This window comes from Dipodomys merriami, unplaced genomic scaffold (assembly GCF_024711535.1).
Source record: "Dipodomys merriami isolate MVZ:Mamm:240054 unplaced genomic scaffold, mDipMer1.0.p SCAF_15, whole genome shotgun sequence".
In the NCBI taxonomy this organism is placed as follows: Eukaryota; Metazoa; Chordata; class Mammalia; order Rodentia; family Heteromyidae; genus Dipodomys; species Dipodomys merriami.
Genome location: NW_027202826.1, coordinates 19,254,351 through 19,278,370, shown reverse-complemented (window position 1 = coordinate 19,278,370; position 24,020 = coordinate 19,254,351). Strand labels below are relative to the sequence as shown.

General features: G+C 39.3%; 1 protein-coding gene across 2 annotated transcripts in view; it reads left to right on the top strand.

The window, feature by feature from the left end:
- Ppp3ca (protein phosphatase 3 catalytic subunit alpha) overlaps positions 1-24,020 on the top strand; it is a 257,022-nt gene that overhangs the window by 222,782 nt on the left and 10,220 nt on the right. For both annotated transcript variants that reach the window (XM_070022342.1, XM_070022343.1), the window contains exon 11: positions 19,671-19,755. In XM_070022342.1, the coding sequence (XP_069878443.1) occupies positions 19,671-19,755 (85 nt within the window). The remainder of the gene's footprint in view (positions 1-19,670; positions 19,756-24,020) is intronic.

Here is a 24,020-nt window from a genome sequence, read left to right as displayed (position 1 = left end):
CACCCTATACTTTTTTTGAATCCTGTATCACATTGCCAGACAAGGAGAGAAAGTAGAGATTATATAAAATGAATATAAGATTGATAAGAAGAATCATAAGAATTTCAATTGGAAAAATCTGTTGCTATTTCTTCAAATATAGGGGAGATCAATGAGCAATTGAAGCTGTGCCTAGATGCTTTGTGTCAGGTCTTGTAGCCAGAGCTTACTGCAGTTAGTTTCCACAGATAGTGCTAGCACTTGAAAGGTAATGTGTTCATAGCCATGGAGACCTTTCTCTAAAGGAAGAAGTCTAACTTGATGTTTTCTCAATATTAAAAGTTGCCTTTTAATATGTCCTCTGTTCCTTATGAAGGAAACTGTGTGAGATTCCTTTCCTCACCCTTCATAAGGATCAAGGCCAATGCTCCTGAAACAAAAGGTTCATCAACAAAGTAAAAGCATAACAAATTAGTCTAATCTGAGCTTTACACGACATGGGAGTCAACAGCAATAAAGACCTGAAAAGCTAAGGACAAGGCCCTGTTTTCATCCTTAAGTTTGAGAGGAATGAGTACCATACAGAATCATGACTGGATTGTTGTGCTTGCTGGAGCAGTACTGGACTGAGAGCAGAGGCCTGTCTGTTGGCCTCTCTTTGTAGCATTCCTTCCTCCCACAGGTTGAGCTGAAACTCCATTGGAAAGAGGGTCTTCAAAGGAGAAGGGACAGAGTGACCTTTCTAGTTTCTGTAGCTTGCTGTGGCAAGGAAGAACGCTAGTTTCTGTGGCCTACTGTGCGATAATAAGCTTTAGAGGGAAAAAAAAAAGTCACAAAGAGAAGTATGATAGAAATTAGGGAAAACCTTGCTTCTGAAACCTTTCCACTTTCTTTCATTGTGAAGTACTAGACATGCCAAAATACCATGCTTTGGGGTATTTTCTGAATACTACCCATCTCAAAATTAAGACTAATATCAATAAAAGAATACTTCCTGCTTAATGAATTTCTACCTTGGCCAAGTCCATTGGCCAATATTTAATAAAGATATAACCTATTATATAGAGTAAGAAGATACAGGTTACAGGGTAGTATATACATATGAGTGCTGTCTCAGAAAATACATTTTTAGTGGCTATTCTTGGTCCTGAACATTCTAGTGCAGAGAATATTCCCACATCTCCAAGACTACCTCAGAGTCCACTCCTTGTGAGATCTCTTTACTCAGTCTTTTAGGTGACTCTGGTTTAAAATTAATTACAATCAACATCGTATTCTCATCAACAATTACTTTAAGGCCTATTAATGTCAATAATAGGAATCTATTCCTTTTCAAAACCCTTGAAATTATTTTTTCTCTCTCTAAGCACCCTTTACCACTCTAAAGCTTTAAGTCAGTCTTAAAGAGAAATATTTTCCCTTCTTGAGTTTAGGGTAAAGGCAATCTGGAGGATCTAGGCTGGTCTTGCCAACTGGAAGAGATGGTTATATTCCAAACTTGCTTCATCTTCTTCAATTGTCCTTCTCTGACAAACTGAGATCAGTTCTTTCCATTTTGATCACTCTCTTCTCCTAGTGAGTTTATAATAAGATTAGTGAGTATATCTTTTTAATTATTACAAAGGCTACTTTAAAATGTTTGATGGATGTTAAGAATCCCAGGTTTCTGTAAATAATTGTAATCATTTGGGGAATGAGTTAAAAGAGATTTTAAAAATTATTGCAAGGTACTTCTTAGGGAAAGGAGATTTCATTTCTTTGGTTCCCTGTCTCTTGAGCATGGCATAGTTGAACAGGTGGTAGTATGTGGTCATTTCTTCCTGCCTTTTGTTCCCCCCTCTTTAAATTCTGTTAGTTTGTTGGTTAAAGGGAAATGTTCACTCAGTCATTCATTTCATTCATTCCATGCTAATTCCTTTTGTGTATGTGGGTTTGGGGGAAAGAATAAAACAAGAGAAATGATGAGAGGTATGGCCAGTGAGTTCCCTCTCTACACTATAATAGTTGTGCAGGCCCTGGTTTCCATCAGAAACCCCAGATTCATGTTTCCCAGGAAACTAGCCTTGGGGAACTGAAGAAGAAACACTAAATTTAATAAAGGAAACCACCATATGCATCTAAAGATAGACTTTTATTGAGAAGGAACTATTTCTTTAGGGAAAATGTCTTTGATTCTATTTTTACCCTTTGTGAATCGTTTTCTCCTCTGTAAATGGGGTGATAATAGAAGACCCAAGATGCCTCTACATTAAATTTGGAAACTGAGACATAAAATGTCTAAACATCATCCAGCATTTTCTAACATTAGTATTGGTATAGTCTGCCAACACTGAAAGAAACGGCAGTTTACGAGCAGGTCAAGTGAACATTAAGGACTTGTGCATCCTGACTCTTCAGGGAATTAAAGTAAATGTTACTAGATGCTATCCTCTCATTTCATGGCTGCGACCTTGAAATGAGGTTATGTTTTAGCTCGTGCCTCATAAATTTGCCCATTAATGGGGGGGAAATTTTAATTTTAAGTATGTTCAACTTAGGATATATGATTTGAAGTGAACAGTCAGGGGAAACCCTAACGTGACTCAAAAAAAAAAAAAATCAATTTCTTCAAAGTTGCTCAAAAAGTAACCAATAACATACATTAGTCTACCTGCCTGCTTGCCTGCCTTCCTTCCTTCCTTCCTTCCTTCCTTCCTTCCTTCCTTCCTTCCTTCCTTCCTTCCTTCCTTCCTTCCTTCCTTCTTTCCTTCCTTCCTTCCTTCCTTCCTCCCTCCCTCCTTCTGTCCCTCCCTCCCTAGAAAACAGTTAACAGCTCTCTGGAGCCTGTTCTTCCTGCATGCTGTGTGCAGTCTTGTCAATCATGATCACTGGGATCTGGCCCTTTACTTCTTCTGTGCCAGGCTCCTTCCTTGTCCATTCCCTGCAGAGGTGAGAGCAGATGTCAGCAGACTTGAAAGGACTTAATTAAAGCCCTTCTTTATGATGCTGTTTATTTTAAGTGGGACTGAAAGACCCCCGACTTCGGGTGTCCCCCATATCAGGACCTCCCTGCCCCAAGCACCAGTCAGACGACACCAGATGCAAAAGGCAAGAGGGTTTTATTTGGGCATGCCCAGGTTCCCAGGTGCACGTGACCTCGAGATCCACAAGGTTCGGGTCAGTGGCTGGGAACCCCGAGCAGTCCCGGGGATGGTCCTTTTATGGGACCCCTCAGTCCGTTACAGTAGAGCCCGCGCTTTTTCAACCAGTAAATTTAAAGTGCTACAACCTGGTCTGCACACAGGCAGCCAATCCTTTTAAAACAAATCATATGTTTTGGCCAATCACTGTTCGAGGGGGTCCCTCGGTGTACATGCCGAGTTGTGTGTCTCCGGCCCTTGGTATGAGGAAGTGACCTTTGTCCGAGTCAGCGCCTGTCGTTCGCTCACACCAGGGGGCTGACTGCGGGGTGGGATTAGTTAGTAGGGTGTGGGCTTATTGATTAAATGGTGAGGTTAGTTATCAAAGGGGGTAATATAATTTTCTTAGCAAAGCATGTTGCAGAAGCCAGAAATAGCTTGGTTAGATACAAAACTCTGTTCCCCTACAAAGAGGCTCAGGGCCTGGTTGGTTGGGGAGGGGGTCTTTCATTCCCCCATTTCTTTTGTTAGTGCCTCTAACCTTAGAGGCCGGTGTTGTCCTTTTTCATATTAACTACCAGTTTCCTGTTGCCTGAGGGCTTGATATTGTTGGGTCAAAACTAGGGCCTGTACTACCGATAGGTGGTCTTTTACAAATTGTATCAAGCGGTTCACAATGCAAGGGCCTAAGGTAAGGATTAGCATCAGTAGTATAAGTGGTCCCATCAAGGAGGATAATAGGGTAGTGAACCACAGAGACTTGTTCCATAATCCTTCATACCAGCTCTGTTGGGACTCAAATTCCTGCTTTCTTTTATTTAGCCTTTCTTTGAGTTTGTCTAGGGTCTCGATTATTACTCCTGTTTTGTTAGCGTAAAAACAACACTCTTCTTCTAAGGCTGCACATAGGCCCCCTTCCTTTAGAAAAAGCAAGTCTAACCCCCTTCGATTTTGGAGGACTACCTCAGCTAAGGAGCTTACGGAGTCTGTCAATGCCCGGATAGACTTTTCTAGGGTCTTTAAGTCTTTATTTACAGCCTGATGTAGGAGCATGTATTGATCTGCCTTCATCAGGGCTGTGGTTCCTGTGGCGATTCTGGCCGTTATTCCTCCAAGGCCCAAAAGAACAGCTAGGGAGAGAGTTACAGGTTCTCTTTTGTCCCTGTATACAGGGTTCTCAAAATACTGGAGGACAAAGTCATCGAGATGGTAGGTGATGCGGGGCCAAATTTGCACTAGTACACAATAATCCCTAGTTGGGTTAAAAACGGCTGCTGACACACACGGGGTAATTCCAGTGTTAGAAGCCCAATTTTCCTTTGGCTTGCAGAACCTTTATCTTAGAACAGCCTTAAGGCACCACTGTGATGCAGAAGCTTGCTAGATTTTAAGGCTAAGAGTATTACCTCCATTGATAACACACTCAGGTTATTACCATACCAGAGCCAAACTAGGCTGTGACCCTAGAGTGGATTTCCAGTCACTATGCACTGAAGTGCCTAAGACAAGCAAGCCAGTGATATCCTTGTCCCCAATATCCACTGTGGGAAGAGAGGGTTTCTGGATATCACCCAAAAGAATGTCCCACAAGATCTTAGATTTAGCAGCAGTCAACCAGGAAGCAGACTCAGGTGATGGAATCAAGCAGGAGTTCCTCCAAGTGACTGTCAGGCCGTCGTTGAACTTTACTCATTAAGGTGTACAGCAGCAGCAGCAACCGCAACAGCAGGGTCTCTCAGTGGCTCCAAGGGACTGTCGTCATACCTCAGGCGGGGCTGTAAATTGCATAGGCTTGGCAGGCTTTGATCCTGCTGGTTTTTAAGATCTTTTAAACAGTAGCTCAGGACAATTTACCAAAATCACAACTTTTTACTAACCAGATATTTTTGTAAATAGACACAGAAGGCTTAGTCTTGTAACCATCTCTGACAAATGCAGTCTCCACACCTTGCACACCTACAACAGTTAACACTATTTTTTATGCCCTTTTTTTAAAAAATATTTTATCTATTTTGCCTCATTTTTCCAAAACTGACTCTGGACCCTTGATCTTAAAATGGGGGTAAAAGGGCGAAGGTCCATCTTCTGTAACTTCTTCAAGCTGACTTTAGGGGCGTTGATCTTACCTAGCCAGGAGCCTATAACCTTAGCCTATTTTAAAAAGAGGCCATCAGGGTTAGATATCATTAAGAACAATATTTAACTTTTGACAACTACACAGACCTTTTCTCCAGCTATAGCAGTGTAGCTTGTTTAGCACTCTGGTTTGTAAAAGCATCTTTCTGGATGACTTAGGAATGTGATCTCTAGTGACCCTAACACAATGCCTAAGTTACCTTTGCAGGCCTTTAGACAGATATCAATAGAAACACACTCTCAGGTTTACAAACTTTTTCCTGAGAAGATAAATTTCATGTAACTGGTGTCAGCTCAATAGTTACTGCCAATTAGAGCTTTTGGCACATAAAGGGGTTAAGATTTAAACTACCCCCCACATTTCATAACATTAGCTTTTTACTATCACAGAGGACTGGCAAGTTCCTGTCCCTTACAAGGTAGTCATGAACATTAGGCATGCTTCCAAACTATCTTCCTATGACCTCCCGGCTCTGACTGGTTTTGAAGGGCCACGCACAAATGACTCTAGGATCTGACATTTCTGCCATCCAAGCAGTGGCTTACTGCCTCTGGATGCTCCTCCATTGCTTTTGTCCCAGGAGTGTCTTCACTACACTGGATAAATGCCTCATTGGCATTTCCCTTAGCTGGTTGCTGGACTTGAACTCGGGGCCTGAGCACTGTCCCTCAGCTCTACAGCTCAAGGCTAGCACTATGCCACTTTGAGTCCCAGACTCGGGGCTTGAATGCTGTCCCTTAACTCTTCAGTCCAGGGCTAGTACTCTGCCACTGTGAGTCCCAAAGCATCTCTGCTTGCTCTTTCAGCACTCTGCTGGCTGAGTAGAGGTGACAGTCTCACAGGGACCTTTTTCTGCCCGGGCTGACTTTGAACCAGTTTGCAGATCAATGAGTCTTATAAAAGGCCACTTTACTCCAATTGAAAGCAACAAGGTGGTCAACATAGAAGTAGCTTTTAAGCATGCTCTTACCTGAAACTTATTAAGAGTCAAAGTTACATCTGACAAACTGTAGGAATCCTCTGTGCTTTGCTCTGGACTTTGCTGGAAACTAGAAAAACCTATAAGAGCAAACTAGAATAGCAATTATTTTGGTAATCCTAATTTTTCCTTTGTGCACATTGAGGCCAATGTCAAGAACAATTTTACATTTAAACTTTATATCCAAAAATCCATTCCCTATTTTTTAAACCTCTTATTAATCATCTTTAATATTTTATACTTTAGTTATTATTTGCGTTTTGAAAAGATCCCTTGAAATCTTGAGGCCAAGTGTCACTCATTGCCTCTTGGCTTCTTGTTTTAAAACAGACATACATTAAGATTTTTAAACTCAGATGACAATTTTTCCTTAATGAGAAAATAACAATCATCATAACTGAACCAAAAAGTTAGACTTAGCGTCTTTATGACTTTTAAAAACATCCTAATTGTAAACATTAAAAGCAAGTCACATTATACAAATAACTTTTTAACCCTCTTTTTAAGGCCTTCCTAATTTTAATGTTAATACATCCAAGGGGAAGTTTTAGCAATACTAATCAGATCATCACATCACTCATTTTAATCATGTTTTCAGTGGCTACCCACAGGGAAAAGAGACAGAACAAGGATGGGCCACTTGGCCCCTCCTATGGAATAGGCAGGCACACACCCAATCTGACTCTTTAGGGTTAGATGAACTGCGTTTGTGCCAGCTTGCCTCACCATGGGTGGACTCCTCCCAGGGCCTGTCCCACCATGCATGACCAGCTGAACTGCACTTCTGCTTGTTCACCCCTTACCCCTAAAGATAGGTCTTCTGTTGGCTTCTAAGTTTTTCCCCCTGTCTCTTCTCTTGGTTCTCAAATGAAATACAGTTTTAGACAGACAGAACAGGTAACATCTTTGACAGTGTTAAACTAACTTTTACATTTAAATTTCTAATATTTATCCCCAAATTTTAGCCAAGGGAATTAAATGTCAAACTGCCAATGCATTTTTGTTAAGCCAGATAACTTGATTACAGTATAAACAGTCTTATGCATTTTAAAATATTAGTTTTTAAAATACCAGATTTTCTAATTTGCAAGTTAAAGAATCTTTAAAAAGCCATTTAAAACAATGTGAAGATTCTTTAAAATTTTTGGTAATGACCAAACCTCATAATCTTTTGAATTTTAAATTTAAACTCACCCAAGTGTTACAGCATGCTGACAATTCTCATCTTTGAACATGTTCACAAACACACACAAAACACACAGCGTGCAAAAATCAAAATCAGTTGTACGTACACTTTCTAAAGGTTTTAAACAAAAATTTAAGACAGTATTTCTTTTAGAACTAGGTACCTTTGTTGGGCTTCATTTTCACAGAGCTTGCTTGTTAGCAAGGCTTTTGAATCTCTTCTGAATTGGAGGAGGGCTGGGGGAGAGAGTCACCTAAAACAAAACTGGCCTGATTTATTTATTTATTTTTTACCCAATTTTAGACAGAACTAGCTGAAAGTCCAAACCAGGCACACAGCCTTCTACGCCCTCGCCTGTCCTCCAGCAGCCTCCACTGGGAGAATGTGCAGCCTGAGGCTTGAAGGGAACCAAACTAGCCCAGTAACCTTCCATGCCTCGCAGGGAGGGTGGGCATAGCAGGTCTGTGACCAAGCCCAGCTGGAACTTTTATTCCCTCAGAGATGTTTAAATAAATAAATAACAAAAACACAGATAAACACAAAAACCAAGGATCCACATTTAAAACTGGTACCAATTCTAAAACAGAACTAGACAAGAACCAAAGGCTGAGTTGGGGACTAATGGGCCCCAGTTTATCCCTACCGGAACTCTGTGCTGTTCTCACTCAGCAAGCTGAATCCAGAGTCTGCTGGGTGAGCCTGCCACACTCACCCAGAACTTTCCTACCCCAGAAAACATAAAACAAACACACTAAAGTTAACAAGACAAACATGTGGCCACAAAGACAAAATCAAGTCTCAGTGAATGGGGCAACATCTCACCACCATTCACTTACCAGGGGACTCAACCCCCTACTCACCTCCGGAGGATTTTTCTCTTAGATTCCTGCAGACGTTGACCCAGGGGCCTTCCAAGGCAGAGGAGAATTCCCAGTCATCTTGGGGCAAGGGAAAGAAGTCCCTAGCGGCCATCCCCTCAGACTGACAGGTTCTCCCCCACGCTCAGACCCCCTAAGCCAAGGCCTGAGGCTGAGATCTAACTGGGGCCACTCGCAGATGGTCAGTGGCAGCTTCATAATTGACAAACAAGCAAATTCCCAAAACCTGACAATCTGGGCTCGGGCTGTAACTTCCAGTGATCTATATAGTCAGACTTAAGGGGGTTGTTAGTTGCTGCCCCATCCCTTTAAGGACAACAAAACAGACAACAGAGACAATTAACACTAAACAGAAACAGACAAAAACAGACAGGCGCCAAACAGAAAAAGCAACTTCAGATGGGAGTGGCCGACCACGGCTAAACTCCCTGGGAAGGAGAGAGATTCCACGTTCCCTCCTTTCCCTGAGAAGGAGAGAGATTCCACGTTCCCTCCTTTCCCTGAGAAGGAGAGAGATTCCACGTTCCCTCCTTCCTCCAGACATGAGCTCCGAAAAATCGAGCCCCTCTAATCCCTGAGGCGTCCCCCAGGGTGGCGGGGGAGAAGTCCGAGCTCGTCAGCTCCTTCTCAAGCCGCCCAGATACAGAGCTATTATGCGTAATAGTACAGACGCTGCGCGGAGACAAACACCAGACAGACAGAGACAAAGACAAAGGCCGGCTTACCTCCTGGTGGGTCCGATCTGGAGTGGGTCAGGGGGTGATCCCGGACGAGCCCCCAAGATGAAAGACCCCCGACTTCGGGTGTCCCCCATATCAGGACCTCCCTGCCCCAAGCACCAGTCAGACGACACCAGATGCAAAAGGCAAGAGGGTTTTATTTGGGCATGCCCAGGTTCCCAGGTGCACGTGACCTCGAGATCCACAAGGTTCGGGTCAGTGGCTGGGAACCCCAAGCAGTCCCGGGGATGGTCCTTTTATGGGACCCCTCAGTCCGTTACAGTAGAGCCCGCGCTTTTTCAACCAGTAAATTTAAAGTGCTACAACCTGGTCTGCACGCAGGCAGCCAATCCTTTTAAAACAAATCATATGTTTTGGCCAATCACTGTTCGAGGGGGTCCCTCGGTGTACATGCCGAGTTGTGTGTCTCCGGCCCTTGGTATGAGGAAGTGACCTTTGTCCGAGTCAGCGCCTGTCGTTCGCTCACACCAGGGGGCTGACTGCGGGGTGGGATTAGTTAGTAGGGTGTGGGCTTATTGATTAAATGGTGAGGTTAGTTATCAAAGGGGGTAATATAATTTTCTTAGCAAAGCATGTTGCAGAAGCCAGAAATAGCTTGGTTAGATACAAAACTCTGTTCCCCTACAAAGAGGCTCAGGGCCTGGTTGGTTGGGGAGGGGGTCTTTCAGGACAACCTCTTGATGAGTTGTTTATGCAACCCTTCTCAATTTTTTGTCCCATATCCAGTGTCAACTGAAGAGGCAGAGGTAATAATAGTGCCTTTACACTCCACAATTTGTCTGGTTTATCTCACTGGGCAGTCTTCTTAGTGCCTCCTGGGTCTGTACAAGTAGAGAGTCTCCTCCTCATTTCCTTTAGAACCTGTACACTCTCTTTACCATTTATAAAAGATGACATGTGTCAGGCTCTATTCCAAGTTGTCTCTGATTTGCTAATTTTACCCCGTTGCCAGCAAAACTTTGTAATTATTAAGTGTCATTTATTGTAAGTTAGATAATTCATATGCCATTTAAATGATCTTTAATCTTGAAATCCACTTTTTGTTATAAGGTGCTATAATTATCCCTATTATAATTATGAATCAGTTAAGTATAACCTTAAATTAAGTTCATAGAGCTCAGAAAGCAACAACCTGGATTCAAATCTGGTTCTGTGGCTCTTGAACATTCACCTCCTGCAGTTACAACACTTGAAGTCATTTCCTTATAAATAACACAGTGCTTTTAAAAACAATAGAATAGGGGGAGGAGGGTAGGCTGGTGGTAAGGATGGAGGATGTTGGGGGCTGATAGAGGGGTGAGTGAGCGTGTTTGGAATGCAGTGTGAACATGGGTGGAGATGTAACAATGAAACACCCTTTCCCCTACATAACTAATATAAAGTAATGAAAAATGAAAACAAAAACATCACAAGCAAGCAAATATAATTTATTCCATTAAATCCAATGTAAACTATCCTATAAAGAAATGAATTTTACATCCCACTACCGCTTAAAAATAAGAAATCAATTTTTGCACTATTCTTTGGCCATAAAAGTTAATGCATTGAGTCGATTTCCTTTAACTCAGTCTAGTCTAAGAAGTTGTTAGCATTGCATCCTGCTTTAAAAAATGTGGGTGGGTGGGAGCAGACAAAAAAAAATCCTCTGCTCGTATAAGCTTCTGCTAGATGCATTCGTTTTTGCCTTATAAACAAAGATTTGATAGCCTTTCGCAACAAAGGGTGCTGTTCACATTGACTTGTGGTTGTTTTTCTTTTTTTTTCTTTTTTTAATGTTGGAAATCAAATAGGAAACTTCGGTTATCTTATGAAGTTTGAAAGCCATTTAGTGCCAATGAGTGTCTTTTGGTAATCTAATTTATATGAATTGGGGTCTTTGTTTCCTATTTCCACCACTGCTGTTTGAATGAGAAAATAATAGTCTGCTTCCAACTTAGGGTTGTTACTCACCAGCTCATTTTAAAGAAGAAGTCCAAGTTAATGATTGTCATTTGGAAGTTAATCCTCATTAATGAAGAAGAGACATTTTAAACTAAAGATTATTAAGTGATCTCAGAGTAGGGAAAGCTAACAGAAATGAAGCAATCCTCATCACAAAGGTTTCTGTTTTGTTCATTACAGTAAAGAAATCTGGAATACCAGTAAGCATAGAAATGTAATGACAGCTTTTTTAGTAAGAAATTTATTTGGGCCTTTCTTTTAGGTTCTAAAGTCATAGACTCTGAGATCACTTTTTTTTTCCCCTTAAATACAAATTATGTTTGAGACTGTGATATTTGATAAGTCTCTTTAACAAGAAAACATTGTGGAGGTGAAACTGAAATCCTGTAGAATAAGAAAGGAAAGAAAATGCAATAAAGTTCATATATTTCAAGCCAACTATAGTTTCAGGCTGCAATGGAAAGACTCAATATTAAATTAGAATTTATGTCTCTGCTTTCAACTAAAGAGCAAACCACATGGTAGAACTCTTACCCTTGATCCACATTTTTTTTTCCTTCATCTTAATGCTAACCACAAGCAAGTCATCAAATGTGGGAACAGAGCAGATATTTGCATGCCTCGAGGAAACTCTAAACTGTATGCGAAGAAATGATCTTCCTTTGAATTTTTACCTAATTCTCAATTGCTAATATTGTAGCTTCCAGCTTCTATGAAAATAGAGCTTAGTTCCATTTAGCAGCCCCAGTAAAGGTTGATTGTATTATTTGCTACCAGAATTGTATTTTTAGGCATAACAGATGTTAGACCTACCAAAGAAAAATGGACACTGTTAACACTATTGAAGACACACTTCAAGGCCCTGTAGAAAGTACCACCAAATCAACTGATCAACAATGTGATTGGTTAATTTAAAACTATAATGGCATAAGTAAATAAATTCCACCAGGAATTGCATTCTAGAAAGCCTCCTCTGTCTGTGCGTCTGGCAGTGAGGGTTCGTAGGGCTGTTTACCTAGAGCTGTTCTTGTGGCAGAAGTATAATTTCTCAGCAGCTCATTTTAACGTCATGTATTTCAGTTTCTTATCTGGAAAAACATAAAACATGCTCATATATTCCAAATGAAATATAATATTTTTTCAGTTTTACTTTATTGTGCTAGAATCATACCCAGGGCCTCATGTATTCTAGGCAAGCTATACTCCCAGATTAGAATATATTAGATGTTATATAGACAAATAAAACAGAGGCATAGAAAGACAGCTCTCTAAGGAGCCAGTGGTGATGTTATTCTTATTCTGTCTACAGTGGTGTATCTAAATCCTGACATTGGTCAACAGATGAGTAGCATAATGAAAGCAATGTTTTTTGAAGAGCAGTTGCCTTTTCCAAGCCTAGAAAAAATGCTCAGAAAGTAAACAAAGAGTGAGTGGGGATGTAATTTAGCAACTTGATGAAGTATTTCAAATTTGAGGTGTCTACATCTGAACAAGGAAATTAGGAAAACATTTAAAAAGAGCTCTTCAAGGAGCTTTCTAAGCAGGCAAAGGATAATGATTTTTGATATTTCAAAAATCTGTTTAGAAGGAGGATAACTTTTATGGAAATCTGGTCAGTGTTAGGAGGAAGATGAGTTGTGTGGTAGATGTGAATTTGAATGAAACTGATACCCATAACTAAATGCCCAAACAGAATTTGGAAACGGGGTCCTGGAAATTGGGACAGATATCTAGGTTAGTTATAGGCTTGGAATGAAGTCATAACCATAGAGCAAAATAGTCCTCATAAATTACTAATGTGGAAGGGAATATCAGGTCTGATCCTTAGTAAGGACTTTTCCGGATGAAGCTGGACTGAAAAAAAGCAAGCAAGGGTAGGAGAAAGCAGGATTGGCCCGGGGGAGAACACAAGAACCAGAATGATGCAGCAATTGAAGTAGAAACTACATAAATATATTCATACACAATATAGAAAAAAGAAAATGTTATGTCTTCCCAGAAAATGAAATACTATGACAATAACTTTCATTATCACACATCAGATTACTGATTAGGAACAAATAGAAAATTTTATTTTATTACAATAAAAGCACAAGAAGAAAATCAAAATGGTTGGAAATGAGTACCACAATTTAAAAATCACATTAAAAATCACATTATGTTTTCATATCTTACGTACTTTATATTTGGTCCACAATGGCGCAGCTAGGAGAGCTCAAGCTCTCTCTTCAGTCTTTTATTTCACTACTGTGCTCTTCTGGCTCTCACATGACAATTTCTTTAAAAGAAGTAAATGAGTCAAGTGTAAGCCATCCGCACCTCCACAGTAAGGTCGGAATACTTCGATACCATTGGCTTCAGGACAGTACTCCTCCAGACATTTCAACTGTTTGCTTCTGTGGCTGACCCGCCCTCTTTGATTGCCCCCTCCCTTTCTTCAAAGATGAGCAATATATTAAGGGGGGATTGAAGCCTTATGACACGGCAGCCATTCTGCCATAGTTAACCTTGTGGTCTATACACTCAACATTGACCAGAAACTATGCTCGTTTTCCTGATTTTTCTTTTTTGGGCAAAGCCTCACTGCATCTTCTATAGGTTAACAAAATATCCTGTCTGGGTTGTGAACAGTAGCAGAGTTTGGAAGGACTTTCTTTCAGATAAGTTCAAGATAGATCAGTGCCTGTATCCTTCTTCTCTGTCAGAAGAGCAAGTTTCATTTCTTTCCTCACCTTGGCATAAGATATGTGTAAGTTGTTATAGAGCAGCACCCACTTAACTTTCTCTGTCTGGTATAATGTATGGGACAAACTTAATACTTGACTACTGTCTACTTTTACTCTTCATTTTGCATATTTTTGCAGATAGCATTTAAATACCATACTTGTGCTTGATAAATAGATAAATATATATATATACATTTTTCCTCCATATAGATGTTGAGTTAAATTCTAGAATGCATTATTTTTTCCAGCACTTAGCATGTAAGCACAGCTAGATCCACAATAAATTGCTCTGAAAACTATCACATCCTCATCCATATCCAGAGTAATACATGATAGATTAGACATTCAGTCATTCATTCAGGGCAAATAATTTATGATATTAACTTGATCATAATTCATTCATTCTGTTTTCCATTTATAAAATTAATTTGTTTCTACCATGACAAATGGTTTGGCCCAAGCAGGGTTCTCCCTTGGTAAATACACAGATGTTATAAATGTCCTTGGTAAGACATCAACTCAATATATGCTCATTCCTTGAGAAATTCATGAAAGGTTTTTGTCTAATATAGTAGTGATAGAATCCAAATATATTCTGAATATGGCAGGACCTGGCAATCTATTTGGGTTAGATTCGGCTAGCAGTAATACTATTTAGAAGGTGGAAATGGAGGACCCCTGCACTTAGGGCTATGGGAAAGGAGATCTTCCAACCGACTGTCACCTCTAGAAGCAGAGTAATCTAATTTTTTATAGAATAACAGTTTTCCAGCTGGAGTATTTATAGTGCATGGGTTCACCCAAAGACATTTCACAGGGAGTTCAGTGGAATCCCGTCTACACATTTTCAGCTTCCGTATGTCCTTTTTCCTAAAAGTGACCACAACTTACCAAGGCTGGAGGCTAGAGGCTTTTTTTCCCACTACCTCTTTCTTCATTTTCTTCTCTCATTTTTAAACACTTAGTCTCCTCAGACACAATCACTATGATCATATAAAGAAAGTATCTTTAATGAAAGCAATGTAACCTCCTGTACATTAAGGGATGCATTTAAGTAAATTTTATTTCTATGTATCTTATTTTAAAATATTATGTATTTGTGATAGCTAGCTCAGTTATGAATAATAATCATTGTGACATTTAATTCCAAAGGAACATTGAGAATCTTTTGTCTCAGGAAATTTAAATATGCATCTAAACGTATTTTTTATAATAAACACTCTAAAGTTTAACTATGTAGCACATAAGAATAACATTGACCGAACTGAAATGGAAACATAATTCTAAAATCAAAAAGAAACAGTGTAAAATTTATAAATATCTTGCTTGTGGATTTTCCTTTAAAGAGATGGCTGTTGGGGACTCAATTGAGAAAGTATGCTTTGGGGAACAAATTAAGATTTGGATGCCCACTAATAAGATTCCATGATAAAATTGTACTTCCTTTTTTTATTTTATCAGCAGACAAAATTTAATATGCACACAGTTTTATATATATTGCAGTGCCACACCATGTAGGGCATCTACTCTTATTTTATACATTCAGAATATGTTCAAAACACTTCTTAAGGCTACAAAACAGGACATAGAATAATAAACAGGAATATATTCAACACTTATGAAAAGTGATATAAAGTTTTATTTCTTTGTATTTTCAAATAGAATCGTTTTCCTCTGAGAGGAACTTTGTTAAAAGTTAACAAATTTTTTTTTTTTTTTTTTTTTTTTGGGTCCAGTCATGGGGCCTGAACTCTGGGCCTGGGCGCTGTCCCTCAGCTCTTCAGCTCAAGGCTAGCGCTCTACCACTTGAGCCACAGCGCCACTTCCGGCTTTTTTCTTTTTGCTTATGTGGTGCTGAGGAATCGAACCCAGGGCCTCAGGCATGCAAGGCAAGCGCTTTAACCACTGAGCCACCTTCTCAGCCCCAAAAGTTAACAAATTTTGAAAGACCAATGGTGAACCATAATGTATTATTTCTGAAAATATGAATTAAAATATATTAGTTCTGAAAATATGATTTATAAAGAAATCTGAAGTCTGTCAGAAAATACAGACTTTGAAATATATGTGCTTTGAAGAGTATGAAATATTTAATATAAGTACATACTTTTATCCAATTTGAAATACACATGTTATGGATATGTGTATTATTTAAAAATCTTCTAAAGAAGCCTAAATAATAGTAAAGGGTTTGAGGCCAATATAATATCAGTATTGGAAAGCTTTGTATCTTTTCCAGTGAAGACAAGACACTTCAGTCACTGAGCAGTTGTAAAGCATAGTCTACTTAGAAAGTATTGCCATTTTGTAGAATGTTTGCATGTAAAATTTACATGTGGCTGTTCAGCTTCATTTCTTTCTACTTCTAAAACTATTGGAACTAGTTAGAATCTTCTAGATTGATGGTATTGACAGGTATTGACAAAATGTTCCCAACCCAGCTCTTTCCCAAAGCCAGATGGAGTAGAAGGCAGGAAAACATGTCACTGGGAGAATTTAGGTTCATTGCTTCTTTCCACCAGTTCAGTTCTGGCATCCCAGACCACAGGAAGCACGTAGAAATTGCTTTCCCAAGGCTGTCCTCTCTTCTTCCTCAAAATGAAGTCACTGCCAAACATAATTATATATTTTAACACTGTATTACAGAATGTTTCAAACATATGGGGAAACTGAAAGTACTAGTCCAGGCCTATGTAGGTATCTTTCTACAGCTAACATTTACCTTCACACTTCACCCATAGCATACCCAGGAACATGATTCCAAGACCACTGCCAGGGAGGAACTGGGCATGCCCAGGATTCACACCAGGCACTGCCCTACTTAGGATGTTTTCTCCAAAATGCCACTCAGCTCCCACAAAAGACACACCACCATTCAACAATCTAAAATGTTCGTGTTATCACTCAAATTAAGCACTATGAAACTTTCACCTTGCATTTGAGGAGTGTACAGTAGTAACTTTACAGTGGTAGCCGTGACAGGTAACAAAGGTGGCATCTTTAGTGGCAGGTACTCATGTGGTGACAATATATCATTATCCTAGCAGTTGGCCACTCTTCTGCTGCAGGTATGTTTTCCAGTCCCCTTCAGAGACTGAAATTCACCCTGCAGAGGGCAACACTTACTTGGCAAGGCTACTTGGCATAGATACTTGAAAACTTCATGAGATGTCAGCACCATGCATTGTTGAGGGCAGGAAGGACACCGGTTATTCTTTAAAAGTTCCTTTGGACTGTACATCCATCTCTTCTACTTTTAAGGAAAATTGAATGTACAGGCTTTCTTAGATTCTAGAAATAATAGCATACTGACCTAATCAAAAAAGAACATCAACTTTATTTTTCAAAAAGTTGAAAAATGAGGCCAGAAAAAGTACTGATAATTACTTGAGTCTAAACACAAAATGGATTTTTACTGAAAATTACTGTTTTCTTCACATAAAAAATATTGCCTTTAAATTTTACTTCCAAATTAAAACAAGAGAATATATTCTTTTCTTGAAAATAATCTTTATAGTCTTTATGTAGAAAACAGTTTATCTGTTTTCATTATTTGATACATGAATTTTAATTTCAGCTCCTATAATATATGCTGTTGTTTAAATAGAGCAATGCTGAGATTTTTAATATGACATATTTGCATGATGCAGGTAGCAAAATTCTGAAAAGTGTATCTTTCCCTTGATCTTTCTACTGGATTATGCGCTTTAGGACTTGTAGTTGAATACACATTAAAAAAAAAAAAGAAGCCTAAATGATCTCTGGAGAAGAAAAAAAACAAGAAACACAGTTCTAAGTATACCAAGAAATTTACATCTGATGAACTTAATCTAGCCTGCTACTTGTTAAACTCAATTACATATTAATCTGTACATTTGATTTGAATATTTTATGTTTGCATCATTACATGAGTTTTGATGTTCAGACAATATTGGAGAAAATATTTTAAATGATCTCCAGGGTAAAGATAATGTCTCATCTTACAATCTATGGTAAGATTATTTGATTCTGAGTAAATATATCCTAATTTGATGAAAACTTTTATCAAACTTAGTGTCAGAGTTACTAAGAAAGTTAACAAAGAGCATTTTTCATTAAGACAAGTGCCATAGTATATTGATTCACTGTTTGTGGGAAACACACAATTGTATAGACCACAAGTAGAATCTTAGATTCTCCATTCATTAGTTTGCTATAAGAATGTAACCCATGCTCTTTTTACATTTGTAATTTAGCATTTTTGAACATTTCTGAGCATCGGCTCTCACTGAATGGAGACACATAATTCTACATAATTTTTTTCCCTACTTACTTATGTTATCAGTTTCCTTTGTTCCCATTATGGTTTTAGGAAACTTTTCTGTGAGATTATTCTATATATTTTTCCCTTTCTCATTTCTCTTAAGTATATGCGATTTTATTTCTGGACATTTGCTGCTTTTTCTTGTGCTACTAAATTTAGTCATTTGGAGTACTCCCACACTTTCCGGTCTCTGTGTCTGTGGGATTGATTTCAAGATCTGGCCATATCTTTTCTTGGAAAGGTCCAGAATCTTCCCTGTCACTTTGCACATCATGACCTCTGAGTTGGTTGGGTCAGGGAGGGTGGGCCATACTAAACAGAGGAGCAGTAGGAGAATATTCACATCACTGAACTGTATTACTGAAAAAAAAAATGACCTTTAGTTGTCTCTTGATTATTCATCATCTATAATCCAAGCACAATGAGTTCAGCTTTTTAGATGATCTCCAGAGCAAAGTTTATTTACCAAAATGTGTAATTACAAATCATGGATAACAAATACTGTTAGAATCTCAGAATAGTTTAGCCCAGAATCTTGCACATATAGCATTCTCCCCTCAGATGTCCTGAGCAGTAGATAATACTTCAGGGAATTCATTGTGAGGGATAACCTCATGGCATGATTACTACAAGAGAAAGAAAAGGGACCAAAAAAGAAAAAATATAGGTAGCTTTCAAGTCAGAGGGAAGATGGGAAAACAGCACCAGTAGCTTACTTGCTGGTAGCCACCTTTTGGGGAATGCCTGTGTACCTGTGAGATGAGCATTCATTAGCCTCACTGTCCTCCAGAGGAAAGCAGGTGGCCTGTTGTATGTTTACTTTCTTGGAATACAGAGAAAAGCAGACCTTTTCTCCATCCATTTCAGAATTGTGCATATTACTGCAATGTAGGCTGGTGAGGGATTATTTCACCCTTATCAAACAATGAAAAGAAGATTCCAAAGCTCATTCATAGGAATACTCCCAGAGAAACAGAAAGAAGAAAAATGAAAAACACCTGTCATTCAGAAAGGTCAGAAAACTAGTTCTTTCCATTGAGAAAGTACAACAGATCATAAAAATCAATTAGGATAAGCCTTAACCTAAGTGGTACCTGCCTGTCTCTCACCACATCAGTTTTCCATTTATATTTTTTTTTCCTGTAGAACTCACAAACCACCCAGAAGATGAAAGAATCTCAAGTACTGAAATAAAGGTTTTATGAGGGGTAAATGATGAAAACGATTTTCCAAGACACATAGAGTTAAAAAGCTTCTTAGCTTGAACATTTCAAAGGAGGATTTAAATGGGGAAAAAAAAATCAGTTTCTTAGCATGAGATGGGAATGAGAAGATGGTGATTAGTGGACTTTTCTGCCAGCGCATGCGCTATTTGCATAAGCAGAAAAGGATAGAAAAAGAAACTACCCTTTGCCTTTATCTGCTCAGGGTTTTCCATTTCAGTTTGCTCTTTGCTTTGCCTTCACTCTTTGGAGTTAAAGCTGAGTCTCACACTCCCAACAGAAATGACCAAACACATCGATTTTCAAATTTGATTTGAAACTCAAATGGATCCCTTTAAGAGAAGCACAACGAAAGAACCCAAAATTGATTTTGCTTCCTGAACGTTGTTGGATAGATACATTTGCAAAATAGTTAAGTGAAAAGTCAACGATTACTAAATTCTATGTTCTCAAATGCAGGAGCAACAGCTGCCGCTCGGAAGGAGGTCATAAGGAACAAGATCCGTGCAATTGGCAAAATGGCCCGAGTGTTCTCGGTTCTCAGGTGAGACTGTGTTTCCACTGTTTATGTTGTGATTTGTATTATGTGTTGCTTAATATTATTTCAATACTTTTATCTGGTGATTTAAAGGTTTTACTAATAACCGTGTTTTTCTTCAGTTCTTTACTTTTCACTGGAATTGTCAGTTCTTCAGTTTCAGTAACCTTGCAATCTACTAAATTACTTCTCTGAAGAAAGGGCCTTATAAATGGATTGCATCACATTTATTCCTCTGTTTACTGCAGGATTTTAAAAGATTTATTTCACAATGGGTTGGCCATCTTACGAAACAGGGAGAGCTATTATAATCCTTTTTATTTTTCATTCTGGCTTTGTAGTCAGAGATAAATTTATCAGGTGCATTACACGGGATTCTAGTAATTGAGCATCAACCATAAAACTGCCTACATGAACATTTCAGTAAATCACTGACAGGAACAAAACTCACTTAGTACTCAGTTCCCAGATGGTAGTTTTTGTTTGTTTCTGTTTGTTTGTTTAAAAGTGGATCATGAGTCATGCTATCATTATTTTGAAAGCAACCATTTTCTTAAAGGGAATTCACAGTGCTTTCCTTGCGTTAATTTTAATGATTACTAGATAATACACAGAGACTGTATTTCCCTTCAGAAGATTACTTCCACATATAGTGTGCTTATATGCAGTCATCCATCATTCTCCAGAGTATCAAGGGTAACTAAGAACACCTTGGGAAACACTACGTGTACATATTGGGTCATTTTATAATCTATCTTTGCCAGTGTTTTCCTTAATTTTCTTCATAGAGGAGCTGTGATGGATCTTCTGATTTTTCCACTTAACTATATATGTTCTACTCCTGGTAGAGCCACTGAAGAGTAATTCAGTGACTTGAAGCTGAAAGCAGGGGACTATGAAAGGGGTTAAGACTGCAAGAAATAAATATAATAAGACTGAAAATATTCATTTATTATTTATCATGAAGAAAACTAAAAGCAATATAGAGGGAGAACAACTGGGAGATAGGCATTCATTTCAGTATTGGTTAACCAAGAAGTCTAAGTAAAGGTATTTGAGCAGATGCGTGGATGACCTTCATGAAGAAACAAGGTAAGAGATCTCAAGGCAAAGGAAAGAGCATGTAGGAAGATCCTTAGATAGAAGCAAGCCCAGCAGTTTTAAGATCAGCAAGAAGACCTATTCTGCTAGAGAAGTTTTCTGTGGGGACAAAGGATCATAAACTCAACTGGTAGTAACGTGCCTTGAGCATCTATTATGTAGTGTGCCTCATTACCAATCCATGCTCTTCTCTTTTTCATTGTGAGGTCTCTATGAGTGGAAATTGAAACAGCTCCAGAATTTCCCTGTGAAATTATATTTTGGAAAAATGAAAGTCTCTCTTACTATGAAAACCCATTATCATCTTAGTTCTCAGATCACATGTAGGTGGGAGAAACCATGAATCACATAGGTATTGAAATGGGGAAATCTGACTAATCCTCCGACTGTTCATATCTAAGACATTGTTAGCCAGGTGCTGGTAGCTTTTGCTTGTAATCCTATCTACTCAGGAGGCTGAAATCTTAGGATCTTGGCATAAAGCTGGGCCAGGAGGACAAATCCAAGACTCTTTACAATCAACTAACCAGCATAAAGATGGTAGTAGGGATGAGCTTAAGTGGTAGAGCACCAGCCTTGAGTGAAAAAAGCCAAATGGGTGTTTTAAGGCTTGAGTTCAAACCCCATTAATGGTAAAAAGAAAGAAAAGATGCAGAGAAGAGAGAGGAAGGAAAGAAGAAAAATAGATTGTTTAACCCAAAATTGGTTAATCCCAGATGAGAAATGCATTATTTAACCCCAGATGAGAAATAGATTAATCCCAGATTAATGGGTAATCCCAGATCCCCAATGAGAAATAGATTATTTAACCCAGGGATGATCAGCAACTGAACTAAAGTTGCACAGATGAATAGAAAATAGGGAGGTATGTGTTTTTACTTTTTAATAATAAAAGCATTTATAAAAGTACAGTGGAGGCGTCATATCCAGAGAAAAGCAAACTAAGCTTAGTAAGTAATGGCTGAGTATTCCATCTGAACTGGAATTGGCCTTAGGCAACCTAGATTGCCTTGGAATCACCAGCATGTATGCTCCTGTAAGAGTGAGGTGTGAACTACATATGTGAGAAGATGCTCAGCTGTGGCATTGCATGGAAGGAGTCCTTATCTCTCCTGAATGCAATCAATGTTGGTGAAGAAGCCGACACCAGAGGCGTGCCATGAAGAACGGGCTGGCTTCCAGTAGGTAGGATTCCAGTAGTGAAGGCATTGCTGGAAGAGGAGAAGTCATCAGGAGTACAGTCACACGGTCCTAGGAGCAATGCCAGTTGCATCTTTTTATTAGGTGCTTGTTAAGTGCCAGGTGCTGAAGCCTGTGGTACACACACTGAACAGTAATCCACATAGCTAAGTTAGAAGGTTGAGGTGACCTACCTTTAGAGTGAGGAAATGGAGGGGTGCTGAGCAGTGCACCAAACATAGCTGGGGAGCGACACTAATGGGAGTCCTACTCAAAAGTGAACTAGCTAGTCAAATAGGATTCTAAGTAGTGCTAGTAGTCTAGTAATGAATTCTAAATTTCTAATTTTAAAACAGTCTACGTTAGTAAGAACATGAAACAGAGTGAGGATTCTAGTTTAAAGCTGAGGTCTTGATACTAAAATATGCTTAATATTTCTGTGTGGGGAGCAATGAGGAGTTGTGGAATAATATTTACAAAGCCAAACGGCATGCTCAAACTCATTCTTTGGTATATATGTTAAAGACAGGTATAGATGCTAAAGCCAGGATGAACATTGGCTAGAAGACAATGTTTTGGTAGCAGGAGGAGCATTTAAGAAGCTCCTGAAGGCAATCAAGAAAAATGTGGAGCCAGGCACCTGTGGCACACTCCTATAATCCTCAGGAGGCTAAGATCTGAGGATCATGGTTCAAAGCCAGCCCGGGCAGGGAAGACCATGAGACTCTTATCTCCAATAAACCACCAGAAAACCAGAAGTGGCACTGTAGCTCAAGTGGTAGGGTACTAACCTTGAGCTGAAGAGCTGAGGGACAGAGCCCAGGTCCAGAGTTCAGGCCCACAACTGACAACAAAAGAAAAAAAGAAAAATGTGGCACCAGGCTATGGAAGGAAGAATGCAAAGGAAGGGCCCCCTAGGTGGGATTTGGGAAGGTACAGGTTATAAACCTAGGAGAGCACAGAGTACTGCTAAGGACAAGATGAAAGGGGAGAAAGAGAATAGAACTCCAGAGGGGTGCTTCCTAGTAGGTATAAAAGCAAAGCCTCATCTGTGATTTTTAAATTTTCTAGAAAGCACAATAAAAGAGATAGAAGCCACTGAACACAAACACCCAGAACTTAATCATTTCAACATATGATTAATGAAACATGTATTGAGGAGATATTTCCCATCCTTAAATTTCATCGAAAGTCTTCAAAATCTGGTCTTTCATTCCCACGTACAACACTTCTCAATTCAGATGAACTGTGTTTCTAGTGGTTAAGAGCTGTGTGTGGCTGGGGTGGAAATGAAGAGGAGAGATCAGTCATGAGGCTGAGAAGAACAGGAAAGAAGAAGAACAGAGAAGTGATTAAACCTGGGACTAGAAGGTTTTGGAGAAGGAGGGGTGGTGAAAAGCACTGCACAGAGAGGAGTTTGAATGAGAACTCTGCAGGACTGATTGGAAGTTGGAAACCTTTGAGAACATGGCTACTGTTTGAGGTTGGGCCAGGAGCCATAGTTGAGGGGAGTAAGAAACACCTGTGAATGAGAGAAGGAAAGGAGGCTAGGAAAAAGAGAAATGAAGTTGGGCACAGGTGGCTCACACCTGTAATCCTAGCAACTCAGGAGACTGAGATCTGAGGATCACAGTTCCAAGCCAGCCCAGGAAGGAAAGTCTATGAGAATCTTATCTCCAAATAAACCACCAGAAAACCAGAAATGGTGCTATGGCTCAAAAGTGGAATTCCATTTCCTCATCTATAAAGCACATCGATAACTATAGAATTTTTTTGAGGACTAAGTGATCAATAGTCTGTAAAATTTGAGCAAGATGGTGGTCATTTTTTGTTGTTGTTGGTTGTGAAGCTTGAACTCAGGGTGTGGGGGTTGTCCCTGAGCTTTTTCGCTCAGCACTAGTGCTTTACAACTTTGAGCCACAGCACCATTTCTGGTTTTCTACTGTGGAACCTGATACAAATTTTATCTTTCATCCTTTGTGAGAGAACCC